General features: G+C 36.1%; 1 protein-coding gene across 16 annotated transcripts in view; it reads left to right on the top strand.

The window, feature by feature from the left end:
• Positions 1 to 18130, top strand: part of BAZ2B (bromodomain adjacent to zinc finger domain 2B) — a 177669-nt gene that overhangs the window by 37760 nt on the left and 121779 nt on the right. For all 16 annotated transcript variants that reach the window (XM_079131733.1, XM_079131731.1, XM_079131739.1 and 13 more), the window contains 2 exons: positions 7336 to 7539; positions 9327 to 9722. In XM_079131733.1, the coding sequence (XP_078987859.1) occupies positions 7336 to 7539; positions 9327 to 9722 (600 nt within the window). The remainder of the gene's footprint in view (positions 1 to 7335; positions 7540 to 9326; positions 9723 to 18130) is intronic.

Genomic DNA, 18130 nt, shown 5'->3' with positions numbered 1-18130 from the left:
GCTATGTACCCCAAAGAATTGAAAGTAGGCTCTCAAAGAGATGTCTGTACACCCATGTTCATTATTTATAATGGTTAAAAAATGTATTCCTATATTCTTATAAGAATAGTTAAAATCTTAGAGACTGAAGTAGAATGGTGGTTGCCAGAGATTGGGGAAGGAGAATGGAGAGTTAGTATTTAATGGGTATCAATTTCAGTTTTATAAGGTAGTATTCTAAAGATGGATGGTTCTGTTTTTTATTTAATACCACTGAACTTATACTTAACAATGGTTAAGATTGCAGTAATAAAATTGGAGGGAAAAAAGGGGGGGAAATCATGTTATCACTTTGGTAGTGTCTATCCCCCTCAGGATAAAATGCTTTGCCATGACCTACAAGAGCTATAGATCTTGTAGTCCATTCTTCATTACCTCCTATCACTCTTTCACTGGTTCACTATGCTCTAACCAATTTACCTGACTTCCATTTTTGAACATGCCAAAACTATTTCTAGCTCATGACTTTTTCTTTGGCTCTTTCTCCTATCTTGAAATACTCTTTTCATGTATCTGTATGATTTTTCTTCTGCCTCTCTGTCTCTTCTCTTATGTGCTTGCTTTCCCTTAGGTCTTAGCTCATAAAGGTCTTACCTGATGACTGCATCTAAGTCATTACCCTACCCCCATCTTCTAGCACACATTGTCTATCTAGTTCTGCAGTTTTATTCATGGTATTTATCACTCAAAACATTTATTTATGTCATTTCTCAATTCCCTTCTCCCTGTGCTCACTAGGCAGAGTTTATTTTCACACCTATATCTGTAGAGACTTTAGCAACTATGCGTGGTACATGGTAGCCTTGAATGTGTTTATTTTGTTTATTGAAAGAAAAAAGTATACAGTGAAATGAAAGTTCAAGGAGAAGGTTCTGAGAAGCTGTTCCATGTCACATGGAAGGAAATTAATAAGCTCTTTGATCATTTTTTTAATGAACCTAAGAAGATTCTTTTAAAAAATGTTTTAAGTGAGAGAAAAGAGATAATACTACCTAATTATGTGTGAATACAACACACACATACACACTCACTCATATCACTCAGAAAATGAAATTGGTGATATCCACACTCATTTTTTCCTTTTTTGTCTAATATGCATAATTATCTCCTCACTTCACCATTTTTTGGGGTTACAATTCTTTCCATACTGTCAAGGTATGCTTTGCAGAGACCAACTGCATCAGAATTGCATTCAGTACTTGTACTCCCTATACTTTGTTTAGAAGTGGGACCCAGGAATCTACTAATGTCTATAAGTTTTTGAAAGAGAATATGTGTACCCTAAAACTGGGGAATCAACCCATCTATACTCATTCTTGGGAAGTGTAGTCCCCATTTCCACCCCTTTTTTTTTTTTTTTTTTCTTTTTTGGTACTGGGAATGGGGGAATTAAACCCAGGGGAACTTCACATTTTCAGTTCTTTTTATTTTTATTTTGAGACAGAGTCTTGCTGAATTGCTGAAGGTCTCACTAAGTTGCTGAGACTGAGATGGCCTTGAACATGCCATCCTCCTGCCTCAGACTCCAGTCACTGAAATTACAGGCATGTGCCACCATGCCAGATTTCTTCTTATCTTTAAGTTTAAAATTATACCTAGATTACTTGGACTTTGAAATGCTTGGCTTTTCTTTGCTAAATCAGTTGTAGCTTCCTCACTTCTTTCCTTTCCTATCCACTACAAACCAAAAGTGATAACTTCAGTTTAGATTTCTCATGATTTCCATAGTCCTACTATATGTGCCTAGAAACCCACATCAAGCCCAGTGTGGTGGTGCACACTTGTAATCCTGGTGATGTGAGCAGGAGAATCGAAAGTTTGAGGCCATCCCTCAGCAACTTAGCAAGACCCTGTTTCAAAATAAAAAATACACAAAGAAGTGGGGATGTAGATTAGAGGTAGAGTACCTCTGAGTTTTATTCCTAGCTCCAAAAAAAGAAGAAAGAAAAGGAAAAAAGGAAATCCACAACAGATTTTCGTTCCAAAGGAGGAGTTGTTTCTTTGCCAAATAAGTGGTAGGCTTAATTTTAATATATTACTACTGTTTACCTTAAATTTCTACCTTCTTTTATTTTCTTGTGTAGAATGCTTTATTTATTTTTTTTTTTTTTTGGCGGTGCTGGGGATCGAACCCAGGGCCTTGTGCTTGCAAGGCAAGCACTCTACCAACTGAGCTATATCCCCAGCCCCTTTATTTTTATTTCTTTGGAAAAATTTTAAATTTGTTCTTTTTAGGTATATGTTACAGTAGCAATTTTTACCTTCTTTATGTTTATTCTCGCATTACTCCATTTCAGTTTCTCATCCCTCTGCTTTACACTGAGGGAAAGACACCCCTCGGGCAATGATGGTGATCATTAGTGTGCTTATTGAAGGGTATGTCTATGAACTCCTCCATAGATATTAAGATGGCTAGTTTGGAGCAGTTAACAGAGCACTTGCAAGTAGAATGTAAAAGTGAGAGTGAATGTCCTCATTCGTATGCATTCTATTTCATGTAAGCCAATCTTCAGAAGGCACAAAGGAGAGTAGAAGTTTAAAATCTGTAACCTTGGCCTCAATTTGGCTTCTTTTGTAGATGTGTATTACTGTCCTCATTACCCAAACACCAGTAGTCAAGACAGACTGTGTTTCTTTGAAGACCAAAACTTGTAATTTATTGCTGCTTTTTAGTATTTTGTTCTTTATCTTTCAGCAAATTCCATTGAAATGCTCCTAAGTAACTATAGATAGTACTTAATCTTGTTGTTGTATCATTTCAACATTTATCTTTTTCAGTCTTCCTATTACTAGTTTCACCTTTTCTGTTGTTATATACCTAGTTATCATTCACTCATGATGTTTTCTCCTTTTATTCATTACTATTGTCAGTTCCTTAAACACAAAACTTCCCTTTTATATGACCTAATATCCCTTGCTAACAGCTTTGAATTATTTTTTTACAATAGTCTTTGTATATGTGTGTATGTGTCCTAGGGATTGATCCCAGCAATACTCTACCACAGAGCTACATCCCCAGCCCTTTTTATCTTTTATTTAGGGTCCCACTAAATTGCTGAGGCTGGCCTTAAACTTGGGTGCCTCCTGCCCCACACTCCCAAGTCACTGGGATTAGGGGTTGTATGACACCATATCTAGCATCCAGTATTCTTAAATATTCCAGAAATGAATCTCTTCACTTGACATATTATTCTTTTTTGATGTGAAATATAAAAAGATTCTTTGGTGCTAACAAAAGCAGCCTAATAAGTCTTTTACTACCTATTTTATCTTCTGTACAGCAGTTACTACTATATGGAATTATTTGCTTTTTTTTTTTTTTTTTTATTGTAAACAAATGGGATACATGTTGTTTCTCTGTTTGTACATGGCGTAAAGGCATACCATTTGTGTAATCATAAATTTACATAGAGCAATGTTGTTTGATTCATTCTGTTATTTTTTCCCTTCCCCCCACCCCTCCCACCCCTCTTTACCCTCTATACAGTAGTTCCTTCCTCCATACTTGCCCCCCTCCCTAACCCTAACTCTAACCCTTCCCTCCCCCCCATTATGTGTCATCCTCCACTTATCAGCGATATCATTCGTCCTTTGGCTTTTTGAGATCGGCCTATCTCACTTAGCATGATATTCTCCAATTTCATCCATTTGCCTGCAAATGTCATAATTTTATCATTCTTTATGGCTGAGTAATATTCCATTGTATATATATACCACAGTTTCTTTATCCACTCATCAATTGAAGGGCATCTAGGTTGGTTCCACAGTCTGGCTATTGTGAATTGAGCAGCTATGAACATTGATGTGGCTGTATTTCTGTAGTATGCAGATTTTAAGTCCTTTGGGTATAGGCCAAAGAGTGGGATAGCTGGGTCAAATGGTGGTTCCATTCCAAGTTTTCTAAGGAATCTCCACACTGCTTTCCATAGTGGCTGCACTAATTTGCAGCCCCACCAGCAGTGTATGAGTGTACCTTTCTCCCCACATCCTCGCCAACACCTGTTGTTGCTCGTATTCTTGATAATCGCCATTCTAATTGGGGTGAGATGGAATCTTAGGGTGGTTTTGATTTGCATTTCTCTTATTACTAGAGATGTTGAACATTTTTCCATATGTTTGTTGATTGCTTGTAGATCTTCTTCTGTGAAGTGTCTATTCATTTCCTTAGCCCATTTGTTGACTGGACTATTTGAATTCTTGGAGTAGAGTTTTTTGAGTTCTTTATAGATTCTGGAGATTAGTGCTCTATCTGAAGTATGATTGGCAAAGATATTCTCCCACTCTGTAGGCTCTTTCTTCACATTGCTGATAGTTTCCTTTGCTGAGAGAAAGCTTTTTAGTTTGAATCTATCCCAGTGGTTGATTCTAGCTTTTATTTCTTGTGCTATGGGAGTCCTGTTAAGGAAGTCTGGTCCTAGACCAACAAGGTGAAGATTTGGACCTACTTTTTCTTCTATAATCTGCAGGGTCTCTGGTCTGATTCCGAGGTCCTTAATCCATTTTGAGTTTAGTTTCGTGCATGGTGAGAGATATGGGTTTAGTTTCATTCTGTTGCATATGGATTTCCAATTCTCCCAGCACCATTTGTTGAAGAGGCTATCTTTTCTCCATTGCATATTTTTGGCCCCTTTGTCTAGTATGAGAAAATTGTATTTATTTGGGTTTCTGTCCGTGTCCTCTATTCTGTACCATTGATCTACCTTTCTATTTTGGTACCAATACCATGCCGTTTTGGTTACTATTGCTTTGTAGTAGAGTTGAAGATCTGGTATTGCAATACCCCCTGTTTCACTCTTCCTGCTAAGGATTGCTTTAGCTATTCTGGGTTTCTTCTTCTTCCAGATGAATTTCATAATTGCTTGCTCTATTTCTGTAAGGTACGTCATTGGGATTTTAATTGGAATTGCATTGAATTTGTATAGCACTTTAGGTAGTATGGCCATTTTGACAATATTAATTCTTCCTATCCAAGAACATGGAAGATCTTTCCATCTTCTAAGGTGTTCTTTAATTTCTTTCTTTAGTGTTGTATAGTTCTCATTGTAGAGGTCTTTCACCTCTTTTGTGAGATTGATTCCCAAGTATTTTATTTTTTTCGAGGCTATTGTGAATGGGGTAGTTTTCCTAATTTCTCTTTCTGAAGATTCATCACTTATGTATAAAAATGCGTTGGATTTATGGGCATTGATCTTGTAACCTGCTACTTTACTGAAATCACTTATGAGTTCTAAGAGTTTTCTGGTGGAATTTCCTGGTTCCTCTAAATATATAATCATGTCATCAGCGAACAGGGATAGTTTGAGTTCTTCTTTTCCAATTCGTATCCCTTTAATTTCTTTGGTTTGTCTAATTGCTCTGGCCAGAGTCTCAAGAACGATGTTGAATAGAAGTGGTGAAAGAGGGCATCCCTGCCTTGTTCCAGTTTTTAGGGGGAATGCTTTCAGTTTTTCACCATTTAGAATGATATTAGCCATGGGCTTAGCATAAATGGCCTTTACAATGTTAAGGAATGTTCCCACTATCCCTATTTTTTCTAGTGTTTTGAGCATGAAGGGGTGCTGTATTTTATCAAATGCTTTTTCTGCATCTATTGAAATAATCATGTGATTCTTGACTTTAAGTCTATTAATATGGTGAATTACGTTTATTGATTTCCTGATGTTGAACCAACCTTGCATCCCTGGGATGAAACCCACTTGATCATGGTGCACTATCTTTTTAATATGTTTTTGTATGCGATTTGCTAAAATTTTGTTGAGAATTTTTGTGTCGATGTTCATTAAGGATATTGGTCTGAAATTTTCTTTCCTTGATGAATCTCTGTCTGGTTTAAGTATCAGTGTGATATTGGCTTCATAGAATGAGTTTGGAAGGGTTCCCTCCTCTTCTATTTTATGGAATACTTTGAGAAGTATTGGAATGAGCTCTTCTTTAAAGGTTTTGTAGAACTCGGCTGAGAACCGATCTGGTCCCGGACTTTTCTTTGTTGGTAGGCTTTTGATGACTTCTTCTATTTCAGTACTTGAAACTGGTCTATTTAAATTGTTTATGTCCTCCTCGTTCAGCTTAGGCAATTCATATGTCTCTAGAAACCTGTTGATGTCTTCGAAATTTTCTATTTTGTTGGAGTATAGATTTTCAAAATAGCTTCTAATTATGTTTTGTATTTCAATCCTGTCTGTTGTGATATTTCCTTGTTTATTCCGAATTTTAGTGATTTGGGTTTTCTCTGGTCTTCTCTTTGTTAGTGTGGCTAAAGGTTTATCAATTTTGTTTATTTTTTCGAAGAACCAACTATTTATTTTGTCAATTTTTTGTATTGTTTCTTTTGTTTCAATTTCATTGATTTCAGCTCTGAGTTTAACTATTTCCTGTCTTCTACTACTTTTGGTGCTGTTCTGTTCTTCTTTTTCTAGGGCTTTGAGCTGTAGTGTTAGGTTGTTTATTTGTTGAGTTTTACTTCTTTTATTAAATGCGCTCCATGAAATAAATTTCCCTCTAAGTACTGCTTTCATAGTGTGAATTATTTGCTTTTATATTAAACATCTGTTTATGCCTCCTCCCATACAACTGAATGAAAGTTTCTCAAAGGCTAAGGACTCTGTCTGGCATACAGGTATAGACAGGTATCTAAAAAATTAGTGTTTTGCGCCTGGGGCAGTGCCTCATGCTTATAATCCCAGCGGATCTGAAGGCTGAGGCAGGAGAATCCCAAGTTCAAAGCTAGCCTTAGGAACTTAGCAAGACTCTAAGCAACTTAGTGAGATCCTGTCTCTAAATAAAATATTTTTTGAAAAGGGGTGTGAATGTGTCTTAGTGGTTAAGCACACCTGGGTTCAATCCCCAGTACCAAAAAAAAAAAAGGTATTTTGCATGTCATAGGTAAGTATTTGGCTACTCACTATCTGCATGAAGAAAGAAAATTAAAAAAATATATATATACACATATATATTTCAAATGTATTGTAATTGGAGTAATGATTTTGTGAACTACTCGTTTTAATGTCATACATTTTGAGGCATAGCAGTCAAATGAGTAATCTATGTATATGCTGTATTGATACTTTCAATATTGTATGTGTGACAGAGCTTACACTTTTTATTAGTGAGTTCCTGTCAACTAGGCTGATTTGATCAGTTAAATAATTACCCTTAAAATATGTGACTTTTTACTTTTTCCTGAAAGACATTTTGATATTGAAAAAGTCAATTGAAAATTATAGAGCATATCTATAATTTTACTAAAACTTGAATTGTGTCAAAAGTAGTTTTGCCAATTACCTTGTCTTTCTCCAGAAACCAAGGAAGAAAGCTATGGAAAGTTCTAGCAACAGCGATAGTGATTCAGGCACATCATCTGACACCTCAAGTGAAGGCATTAGTAGTAGTGATTCAGATGATCTAGAAGAAGATGAAGAGGAAGAAGATCAAAGTATTGAAGAAAGTGAAGATGATGATTCTGATTCAGAGAATGAAGCACAACATAAAAGTAACAACCAGGTATAATTTATTTCATGGACATATTCATATTTAGGAAATAACTCATTTATCTTGACTCTCAAAGTCTATAGGTTTTGTTTTTACTTTTTTTTCTTTCAAAGTCTATAGTTTTAAAATTAATCACTTCGTTTGCCTGCTTTGATACAACCTAAAAATAGGGGACAGAAAAGTATTTTTTCCACGCCTTTTTTTTTTTTTTTTTTTGGCGGTGCTGGGGATTGAACACAGGGCCTTGTACTTGCAAGGCAAGCACTCTACCAACTGAGCTATATCCCCAGCCCCAGAGAAGTATTTTTTAAGGAGACATTGGGTCTACTTTTAATGAGCTTTATACTCATTAAATCTTTATATATCTGATTATATCTTTATATATCTGATGCTAGATGTAGGAACTTTACTTGTGACTGTAAAAATGAAAAGCAATTCAGGTAAGTGAACAATACAGCAAGGGTTTTATTAAAGCTGCTTCTAGAGAAGGGAGACCTCACATTGACCAGTGTCAGGATAGCTCCTTGAACAAAGGGAGAGAGTTAAGATTCATTCAGGCTAAAGGGTTCTTTTCATGGGGATTGGAGTGTGGTGATGAGATTGAGGAATGTTAATTGGCTTCAGGTACATTGTAAAGATATGTTTTTCTTTTCCTGTGAGGGCACTTTAACTCTGCAGAGGGTGTGACCAGAAGAAGCCTGAGTCCAACATTAGTTTTTTATATTAATGCCTCATGTTATATAAACATCTCTACCTTGTGATAAAGTTGAGTTGCTGTAGCTATTCAGAAAATATATAGCTAGACATTGTGTTGCATGCCTGCTCAGGAGGCTGAGGCAGGAAGATCGTGAGTTCAAAGCCAGGCTCAGCAACTTAACAAAGCCCTAAGCAACTTATGGAGACCTTATCTCAAAATAAATCATAAAAAGTACTGGGGATGTGACTCAGTGGTTAAGCACCCCTGGGTTCAATCCCTGGTACACTACCCCCCCAAATTTTGTTTTAAAAGAGAACACATAGATGAGAAATAAAAGGGAATACAAATGATGGCAAATAACAAGTTAAGGGCCTGGGAATTTGCTATTTTTATAGCTCTTCAACAGCTTTTATTTTTTGTTCGTCCTTGGAGAGTCATGGCAGGTGCATCCTGAGTTTAATGATTCACGTGGTCTCTGAAGCTGATAAGGTTGTTTAAGGAGAAAACACCAAGTTTTTAATACCTAACAAGCTATGAGTTCAGTGGGGGCAAAGTCTTTTAGTACCTTTTTTTTTAAATTGGTTCTTTTTAGTTTTACATGACAGTAGAGTCCATTTTGATATACTTATATAAGGATGGAATATATCTTATTCTAATTAAGACCCCAGTCTCATGGATGTGCACAATGATGAGATGTGTCTTTTAATGGCTATCAGGACATGAATTAAGACCCAGGAGTACATTTGCCCTTTGTTCCTATAGTGGTCTCTGTCTGATATGTATCGTAAGTTACTAGGAACATTTTGTGTGTGTGGGGGCGGGGGGGTACCAGGGATTGAACTCAGGGGCCCTCAACCACTGAGCCACATCCCCAATCCTATTTTGTAACTTATTTAGAGACAGGGTTTCATTGAGTTGCTTAGCACCTTGCTTTTGCTGAAGCTTACTTTGAACTCAATATCCTTCTGCCTCAGCGTTGAGCTTCTGGGATTACATGAGCACTCAGCAAGAAACGATTTTTAAAGTAACTGTTTTCTCCAAGTTTTACTGCTTGATATTCTTAACAGATGTTAAGAAGTTGCCTTTTTAATTTTATTTCCAGGTGCTATTACATGGTATTTCAGACCCAAAAGCAGATGGACAAAAAGCAACTGAAAAAGCCCAGGAAAAAAGAATACACCAGCCATTACCTCTTGTGTCTGAATCCCAGACTCACTCATCATTCCAATCCCAGCAGAAGCAGCCTCAGGTTTTGTCACAGCAGCTTCCATTTATTTTCCAAAGCTCTCAGGCAAAGGAGGAATCTGTGAACAAACACACCAGTGTAATTCAGTCTACGGGATTGGTGTCCAATGTGAAACCTTTATCTTTGGTAAATCAAGCCAAAAAGGAAACTTACATGAAACTCATAGTTCCTTCTCCTGATATTCTTAAAGCAGGGAATAAAAATACCTCTGAAGAATCTAGTTCTTTGACCAGTGAATTACGATCCAAACGGGTGAGTTAAAACAATGTATACAAGAATTTTATTATTAGAAAAATACAGAGAGTGTCACTGTGAGTAGAGCTCAGTGGTGTAGTGTGCTTAGCATTTGCAATATGTTTAAGTCCCAGCACCAGAAAAAGAAAAAGAGCTTTTATATATACAATATACAAATTGTAATAAACACTTTAAAAATTATTTTATATAGATTTAAATTAAATTCTCTTATTTTGTACTTTCTGAGTCCCTAAGAATAGAATACATACATCAGAAAATTGAATATTCTGATTTTAAGGTGGAAATATAGCTTAGTGGTGAGTATTTGCCTATACAGTGTGATTAGCCCCTGAGTTTGATCCCCAGCACTATAAACTTTCCCCCCTCTGGTTTTATATTCATGTATAAATGTATTTAAGATATTTTGGCCACTTAATCATGTCATTCCTCTGCCCCCACTTCAGTCTGTTCTAGCAGTAAGGGGATAAATCTGTTTGAATGTGATAAGCCTTAGTTACTTTTGTTTAAGATTAATGTATTTTTAAAAATATCAATGCTATTTTTGAAAGAAATGAACTTTTAAGTAATTTATCTCTGCAGACCTAGAATTTATAAATTTTATTTATAAAATTTCTTTATAAAGAATCATTTCCTGAGACAGATGTTATAGTACATACCTGTAGTCCCAGCTACTTGGGAAGCTGGGCTAGGAGCAGTGTTTGTGCCCAGGAGTTCAAGGACAAGACCAACCTGGGCAACAAAGAGAAAACCTGTCTCAAACAATTTTTTTGCTTAATAAATTATATGATTGATTAATATATTTACATAAACACTAGAATCACTCTTCATTTTTATCTTTATTTTTTCTTGCTTTTGATTTTATGTTAATACATTCTTATGTCCCATAGAATTCTAATAATTAAATGATGACTGCTTTATATTCTAGAATCAGCCCAGAGTAGAAAAATATTGTTTGAACACAATATCCTGTCTCCTGGTTACAAATATTATTATTAGGCATCCTATTAATTAGATATCACTTTTAGAACACTTACTATTTGCCATCCATTATGCTGAACTTGCATTTACTCATTGAATAATAACATCCATGTGTGCTACTTTAACTGGATGACTCCAATACAGACCTGGAAAGGAAGAGTCTAGGCTGTAATGCTTGCTGCTCCAGAAATATAAGGGGACAAATAGGAAGGAAAATAGATTTTATTCAAAACCAACTTTGAAGGAAGATAGAAGAAACTTACGGTTTCAAAATACGATCCTTGAAATCTGTAATTTGAACAGAACTTTTAAAGCAGAAGAGGCAGTAAAGCAAGACAAAAGGCAGGTTTTGTTAGTCTGTAGTAGACAGGCCTGTGGAAGGGGCAGATTTTATCTTAAGCTTTCTTGGTACCTGTCAGGGTCAGGATTGTAGCCTTTTAGCTCTCTGTGTTACTACTAATAATATCAGTGAAAGCAAATGAAAGAGAATACAAAAGGAAAAAAGAAATGGAGGCAGACCTCAATGGATCAGTGATGCTTTATTAAGCAGTGGAGGGACACATTTTCACGAGGGAAAATGGTGATGGACTATAACAAGTGTCTGAGTTTTATAGGGTTTAGCAGGGCCAGGTCATTAGAGGAGTCAGTCAGTTACTTTCGGCAGGCTTACTTTCAGTGGGCAGGGGGATTGGGGCAGATGAGGGAATTTCGACAGGTCAAATTCCTGAGCTCCCTTTTTCCCTGAGGTTTTTCTAAGTCTCCCCAATTTCCTTCATTCCAGATTCTGAAAGGGGTATGATGAGTTGGGGCAACATCATTATACCTGGCTGCTTCCTGATGAGAAGGGGCATCACTGGGACATCTAGAGTCTGAAGGAGGAACTTATCTTTTATATGTTCTTGGGTGGTGGCCCTGAAAATGGCAGAGACATGTTCTATTAGAAACCCCTGGAAAATATTAATAAAACATGGGAGAAGAAGGGGAATAAGATAATCAGGAGAGTGGGGGGTCACAATGGGCCAAATCCGGGTCAGGAGTCCTCTCCACCCATCCAGGGGAGGAGGAGATGGTTGCTAATTTAGTGCCTTGTTTCTTTACCTTTTTTTTCTTATCCCAACTATTCCTGGCTTATTAACATAGAAGCAATATTCTTCCCAAAGGAGATCTAGGCCTGAGGATTTTGCATGATGACCAATGCCAGGGAATCCATTTGATTTTGTAAAGTCAGTACCAAATCAGTGACCTGTTAGATATCTTCAATAACCTGTATTGATAATTTTTTTTATAGTAGTGAATAGAGGTTCCTAATCCCACTGCTCCTGTGCCAATCTTGGTCAATATCTCAAGTCCGATGAGTAAGGGAATAAACTGAAGGACTGTGTTGTATCTGCTGTGCACCATTATGGATTGGGATAGGCAAACTTTGGTTGTTGGGTAAAACATCAATTTGAGGAGTAAGGAAGACCAAGGTACAGAGACCAGTCCAGTTTTTGGTAGGGAAGGGTAAATATGAGCCTTACGAAGGAAAAATGCCTCAGAATTTGGCGGGGGGTGGGGTGGGGGGGACCAGGGTGGAGAGGCTGACACAAATGTACATCTGAAGTTCCATTATCTTTTCTTTTAAATGCCCAGATTATGGCTGTACTTTGGTTTTAACTGTTTTGCTAGATGTTTAAGATCAAACTGGTTAAACTGATCATGTTCCTATACATTGTTAAGAGTCAGCTGAGTTCCCTTAAGGGGGGGGGGGGTCACTCTAGGGAACTTGAAAGCAGCCTCTGAGCTCCTTTAGTGCCATCTGCTGGGATGTGTCAGGATATCCTTGACCATGTGGCCTTCCTTGGGAGCATCAGGGATGTCTCCATTCTCTAGTGACCCTCCTCTTTGTAGCATGTGCACTGGTCAGCTCTGTTCTCCAGGGTCTCATTGGTCTCCCTGATCGAGAGGTCATGTGGCCCAGAGTTGCAAAGCCCTTAGAGAAGGCCCCTTGTTCCCTGGGTTCAAGGTGACTCAGAGGGCAAGAGCCAAATATTGGATATTTTATCTTTTTTGGCCCTTTTATTTCTTTAACTTTAGTCTCTAAACTTTGGTCTTAAACATCCTGCAGGCCAGTTTCACCACTCTTAAAATAAGAGTTTTAACTCTAATATCTATAACTTTATAATTATTCACCCCTTTTATTTAATTTGGCTCAGTATTAGTATTGAAAGTTAACCTTACATCATCCTGTCTGTCATGTAGGTCATGGCCTATTATTTCAAATTAACTTAAGTTGTTATATTAGAAGTTATACTTCTATAAGGTACTAACAGATAACAGTTAAAGTTTACAAAGAAAACACAAAATGAAATTAACAAGAGTAAAACCTATTTAGTTTGTATAATAGCTATGAACCAAGAAGCATAATTTTTATAATCCCAAACCTTTACTTTAAACTTTAGTTTGAAGAACAACAAGTTGGTAAAATGATCTTCTAAACCTTATACTTTATTTTTTTTAACATGAATTTTTTTTTTAAATATCTTTTTTAGCTCTCAGTAGATCTTTTATTTTATTTATATGTGGTTCTGAGTTTCGAACTCAGGGCCTTACACATGCCAAGCAAGCACTCTACCACTGAACCACAACTCCAGATCCTAAACTTTATACTGTAAAGACTTATATGCTTGAAAGGTATGACAAAGAAGCCAGTAATCAACCTTTGATTACACTGGTGTTCTTATGTTAACCAAGTTTAGCTTTCTAAGAAAAGTTCAGAATCTGTAATATAGTATAATACTCTAAAATAATAGTTGTTTAACCATAGTTGTACAAACCCTTATACTTTTTTTTTTTATTGTAAACAAATGGGATACATGTTGTTTCAGTTTGTACATGGAGTAACAGCATACCATTTGCATATTCGTATATTTACATAGAGTAATGATGTTTGATTCATTCCGTTATTTTTTTCCTCCCCCCCCACCCCTCCCACTTCTCTTTTCCCTCTATACAGTCCCTCCTTCCTCCATTCTTGTCCCCCTCCCATCCCCCATTAAGTGTCATCATCTGCTTATCAGTGCGATCATTCCTCTTTTGGACTTTTGAGATTGGCTTATCTCACTTAACATGATATTCTCCAATTTCATCCATTTGCCTGCAAATGCCATATTTTTATTATTCTTTATAGCTGAGTAATATTCCATTGTATGTATATACCACAGTTCTTTCTCCATTCATCAATTGAATGGCATCTAGGTTGGTTCCATAGTCTGGCTATTGTGAATTGAGCCGCTATGAACATTGATGTGGCTGTATCTCTGTAGTATGCTGATTTTAAGTCCTTTGGGTATAGGCCAAGGAGTGGGATAGCTGGGTCAAATGGTAGGTCCATTCCAAGTTTCCTAAGGAATCTCCACACTGCTTTCCAGTTTGGCTGCACTAATTTGCAGTCCCACCAGCAATGTATGAGTGTACCTTTTTCCCCACATCCTCTCCAACACCTATTGTTGCTTGTATTGATAATCGCCATTCTAATTGGGGTGAGATGGAATCTTAGTGTAGTTTTGATTTGCATTTCTCTTATTACTAAAGATGTTGAACATTTTTTCATATATCTGTTGATTGCTTGTACATCTTCTTCTGTGAAGTGTCTGTTCATTTCCTTAGCCCATTTTTTGATTGGGTTATTTGTATTCTTGGTGTAGAGTTTTTTGAGTTCTTTATAGAGTCTGGAAATTAGTGCTCTATCTGAAGTATGAGTGGCAAAGATTTTCTCCCACTCTGTAGGCTCTCTCTTCACATTGCTGATAGTTTCCTTTGCTGAGAGAAAGCTTTTTAGTTTGAATCTATCCCAGTTATTGATTCTTGCTTTTATTTCTTGTGCTATGGGAGTCCTGTTAAGGAAGTCTGATCCTAAGCCAACAGGGTGAAGATGTGGACCTACTTTTTCTTCTATAAGATCCAGGGTCTCTGGTCTGATTTCAAGGTCCTTGATCCATTTTGAGTTGAGTTTTGTGCAGGGTGAGAGATAGGGGTTTAGTTTCATTCTGTTGCATGTGGATTTCCAGTTTTCCCAGCACCATTTGTTGAAGAGGCTATCTTTTCTCCATTGCATATTTTTGTCCCCTTTGTCTAGTATGAGAAAATTGTATTTATTTGGGTTTGTGTCCGTGTCCTCTATTCTATACCATTGATCTACCTGTCTATTTTGGTGCCAATACCATGCTGTTTTTGTTACTATTGCTTTGTAGTATAGTTGAAGTCTGGTATTTCGATACCCCGTTTCATTCTTCCTGCTAAGGATTGCTTTAGCTATTCTGGGTTTCTTATTCTTCCAGATGAATTTCATGATTGCTTGCTCTATTTCTGTGAGGTACATCATTGGGATTTTAATTGGAATTGCATTGAATCTGTATAGCACTTTTGGTAGTATGGCCATTTTGACAATATTAATTCTGCCTATCGAAGAACATGGGAGATCTTTCCATCTTCTAAGGTCTTCCTTAATTTCTTTCTTCAGTGTTTTGTAGTTTTCATTGTAGTTTGTAGTTTTTGTAGTTTTCATTTCTTTGGTTAGATTGATGCCCAAGTATTTTATTTTTTTTGAGGCTATTGCAAATGGAGTTGTTTTCCTCATTTACCTTTCAGCTGTTTCATCGCTTGCGTATAAAAATGATGTAGATTTATGTGTGTTGATTTTATAGCCTGCTATTTTGCTGAATTCATTGATGAGGTCTAGAAGTTTTCTGGAGGAGGTTTTTGGATCCTCTAAATATAGAATCATGTCATCAGCAAATAGTGACAGCTTAAGTTCCTCTTTTCCTATTCGTATCCCTTTAATTTCTTTAGTCTGCCTAATTGCTCTGGCTAGAGTTTTGAGGACAATGTTGAATAGAAATGGTGAAAGAGGACATCCCTATCTTGTTCCCATTTTTAAAGGGAATGGTTTCAGTTTTTCTGCATTAAGAATGATGTTGGCCATGGGCTTAGCATAAATAGCCTTTACAATGTTCAGGTATGTTCCTACTATCCCTATTTTTTCTAGTGTTTTGAGCATGAAGAGGTGTTGTATTTTGTCAAATGCTTTTTCTGCATCAATTGAAATAACCATATGATTCTTATCCTTAAGACTATTGACATGATGGATTACATTTATTGATTTATGAATGTTGAACCATCCTTGCATTCTAGGAATGAACCCCACTTGATCGTGGTGCACAATTTTCTTAATATGTTTTTGGATACGGTTTGCCAATATTTTGTTAAGGATCTTTGCATCTATATTCATCAAGGATATTGGTCTAAAATTTTCTTTCCTTGATGTGTCTTTTCCTGGTTTGGGTATGAGGGTGATATTAGCTTCATAGAATGAGTTCGGTAGGGTACCCTCCTTTTCTATTTCCTGGAATACTTTGAGAAGTATTGGAATGAGTTCTTCTTTGAAGGTCTTATAGAACTCGGCTGAGAATCCATCTGGTCCTGGGCTTTTCTTGGATGGTAGATTTTTAATGGCTTCTTCTATTTCATTGCTTGATATCAATCTGTTTAAATCGTGTATGTCCTCCTGGTTCAGTTTGGGTGGAGCATATGTCTCTAGAAATTTGTCAATGTCTTCAGTACTTTCTATTTTGTTGGAATACAGATTTTCAAAGTAGCTTCTCATTATGTTCTGTATCTCAGTAGTGTCTGTCGTGATATTTCCTTTTGCATCATGTATTTTAGTAATTTGAGTCTTCTCTCTCCTTCTCTTTGTTCCTTATACCTTTAGGACTAATTTCTCTAAAAAAATAAAACTTAATAGACACAATCAGTCATTTTTATAGATAAGAGGAGTTTTTTTTTTTGTTAAGAAATTCTCTTTACTTCAACTCATAGAGTATTAAACTTTGGTTTATATCAGTACATTAATATTTGACCTTAGGGAAAAACATTGAATAACTTTAATTTGATTGTACTACTTACATATGACTAATTTAGTCACAAACTTTTCGAAATTTAACCTCCACAAACCTTCTGCAACTTACTAAGACATTCTGCAATTTTTTACTTTACCACAGAAAAGATTTTCTCATTCAGAAACATTTCTTCTTCCAATTTCATAATAAAACATATTTCCACACCTTGAACCTTCTTATATCTCTTTCCTAGTTGTTGATCCCTCTTTAAATTCACATTCTGAAACAATCCTCCTGGAATTTCTGACATTTCCCAATTATTCCTCTTAATAGATGAAATACTTGATGCTACTTATAGCACTTTAATTTAAATACAGCTGAAACATTTTGAACCTTTTGCATATAGAATTATACCTGTTAGAACTTTAATTCTTAGTAACCCTGCTTTAATGAAGACCCAGAAACAAAGCAATCTTAAACTGTTTTTAAACTTACCAATTTTTAAAAAAACACATTTAATTTTAAAAATATTGCCTTATGGAATTTAAGAAGTCAAGAGTACTTGATTTTATATTTAGCAGTTGCTGTTTTAGTAATTTAACTTTGTAAATTAATCACATGTATCCTCTAACAAAGACATTTATGATTAATCCCATTGAAGTTGATGTTGAAACTAATACTAATTTTTAAATGTAAAACCCAAGATATTAGACAAGTGTATTTAATAGATCTAACTATCTCTTCTCTGTGGAAGAAAAATCCTAGAAAAATTGATATTACATTCTAGATATTTTATTGAAACCAGCACTCCCTTAATTGTCTGACCACCTAGAAAAACTTGTTAGTACTGTTTTTTGTTTGTTTGTTTTTGTTTTTAGCACTAGGAATTGAACTCTGTGGTGCTTAATCACTGAGACACATCCCTGGTCCTTTTTGTATTTTATGTAGAGACAGGATCTCACCGAATTACTTAGGACATTGTTTAGTTGCTGAGAGTGGCTTTGAACTCACACTCCTCCTGCCTCAGTCTCCTGAGCTGCTGGGATCACAGGCATGTGCCACTGCACCCTGCACTTGTTAGTAATTTTAAAGACATCTTTACTCTCATCTGTTTATTTAATTTAAATTGAATGTTTTAAGTGACATGAATTAAGTTATTTGGATCCATTTCTTTTTTTTTTTTAATTTAAATTTATGAGCACTCATTTATTCATAGAGTAATTTTGATACCATGTATATAATATACGGATACAAGCACATAAGTAGACAAAATAACACAATATACAGGTGTGCACACATACATAAAACACAAGAAACAGGAATCTTATAGCTGTTTGTAGGTAGAACTCCAAGGATAGAAGGCAGTGCTACAGATGCTTATTAAAGCCTCTATTAGGTTTAAACTGTTAGAAATTAAACTAGATCTTATCAGACTTTCACATTATTACTTAAATTCAGAGGCCTGTGCAGTTGGAAATGCTAGGTGTAAAGTCCAACAGCCATGGTAGACATTGAAATCAAAAGTTCAGGTGGCCACTTTGTCCTCAAGAG

This window comes from Sciurus vulgaris, assembly GCF_902686455.1.
Source record: "Sciurus vulgaris genome assembly, chromosome: 3".
NCBI lineage: Eukaryota > Metazoa > Chordata > Mammalia > Rodentia > Sciuridae > Sciurus > Sciurus vulgaris.
This window is presented reverse-complemented; position numbering and strand designations above follow the sequence as displayed.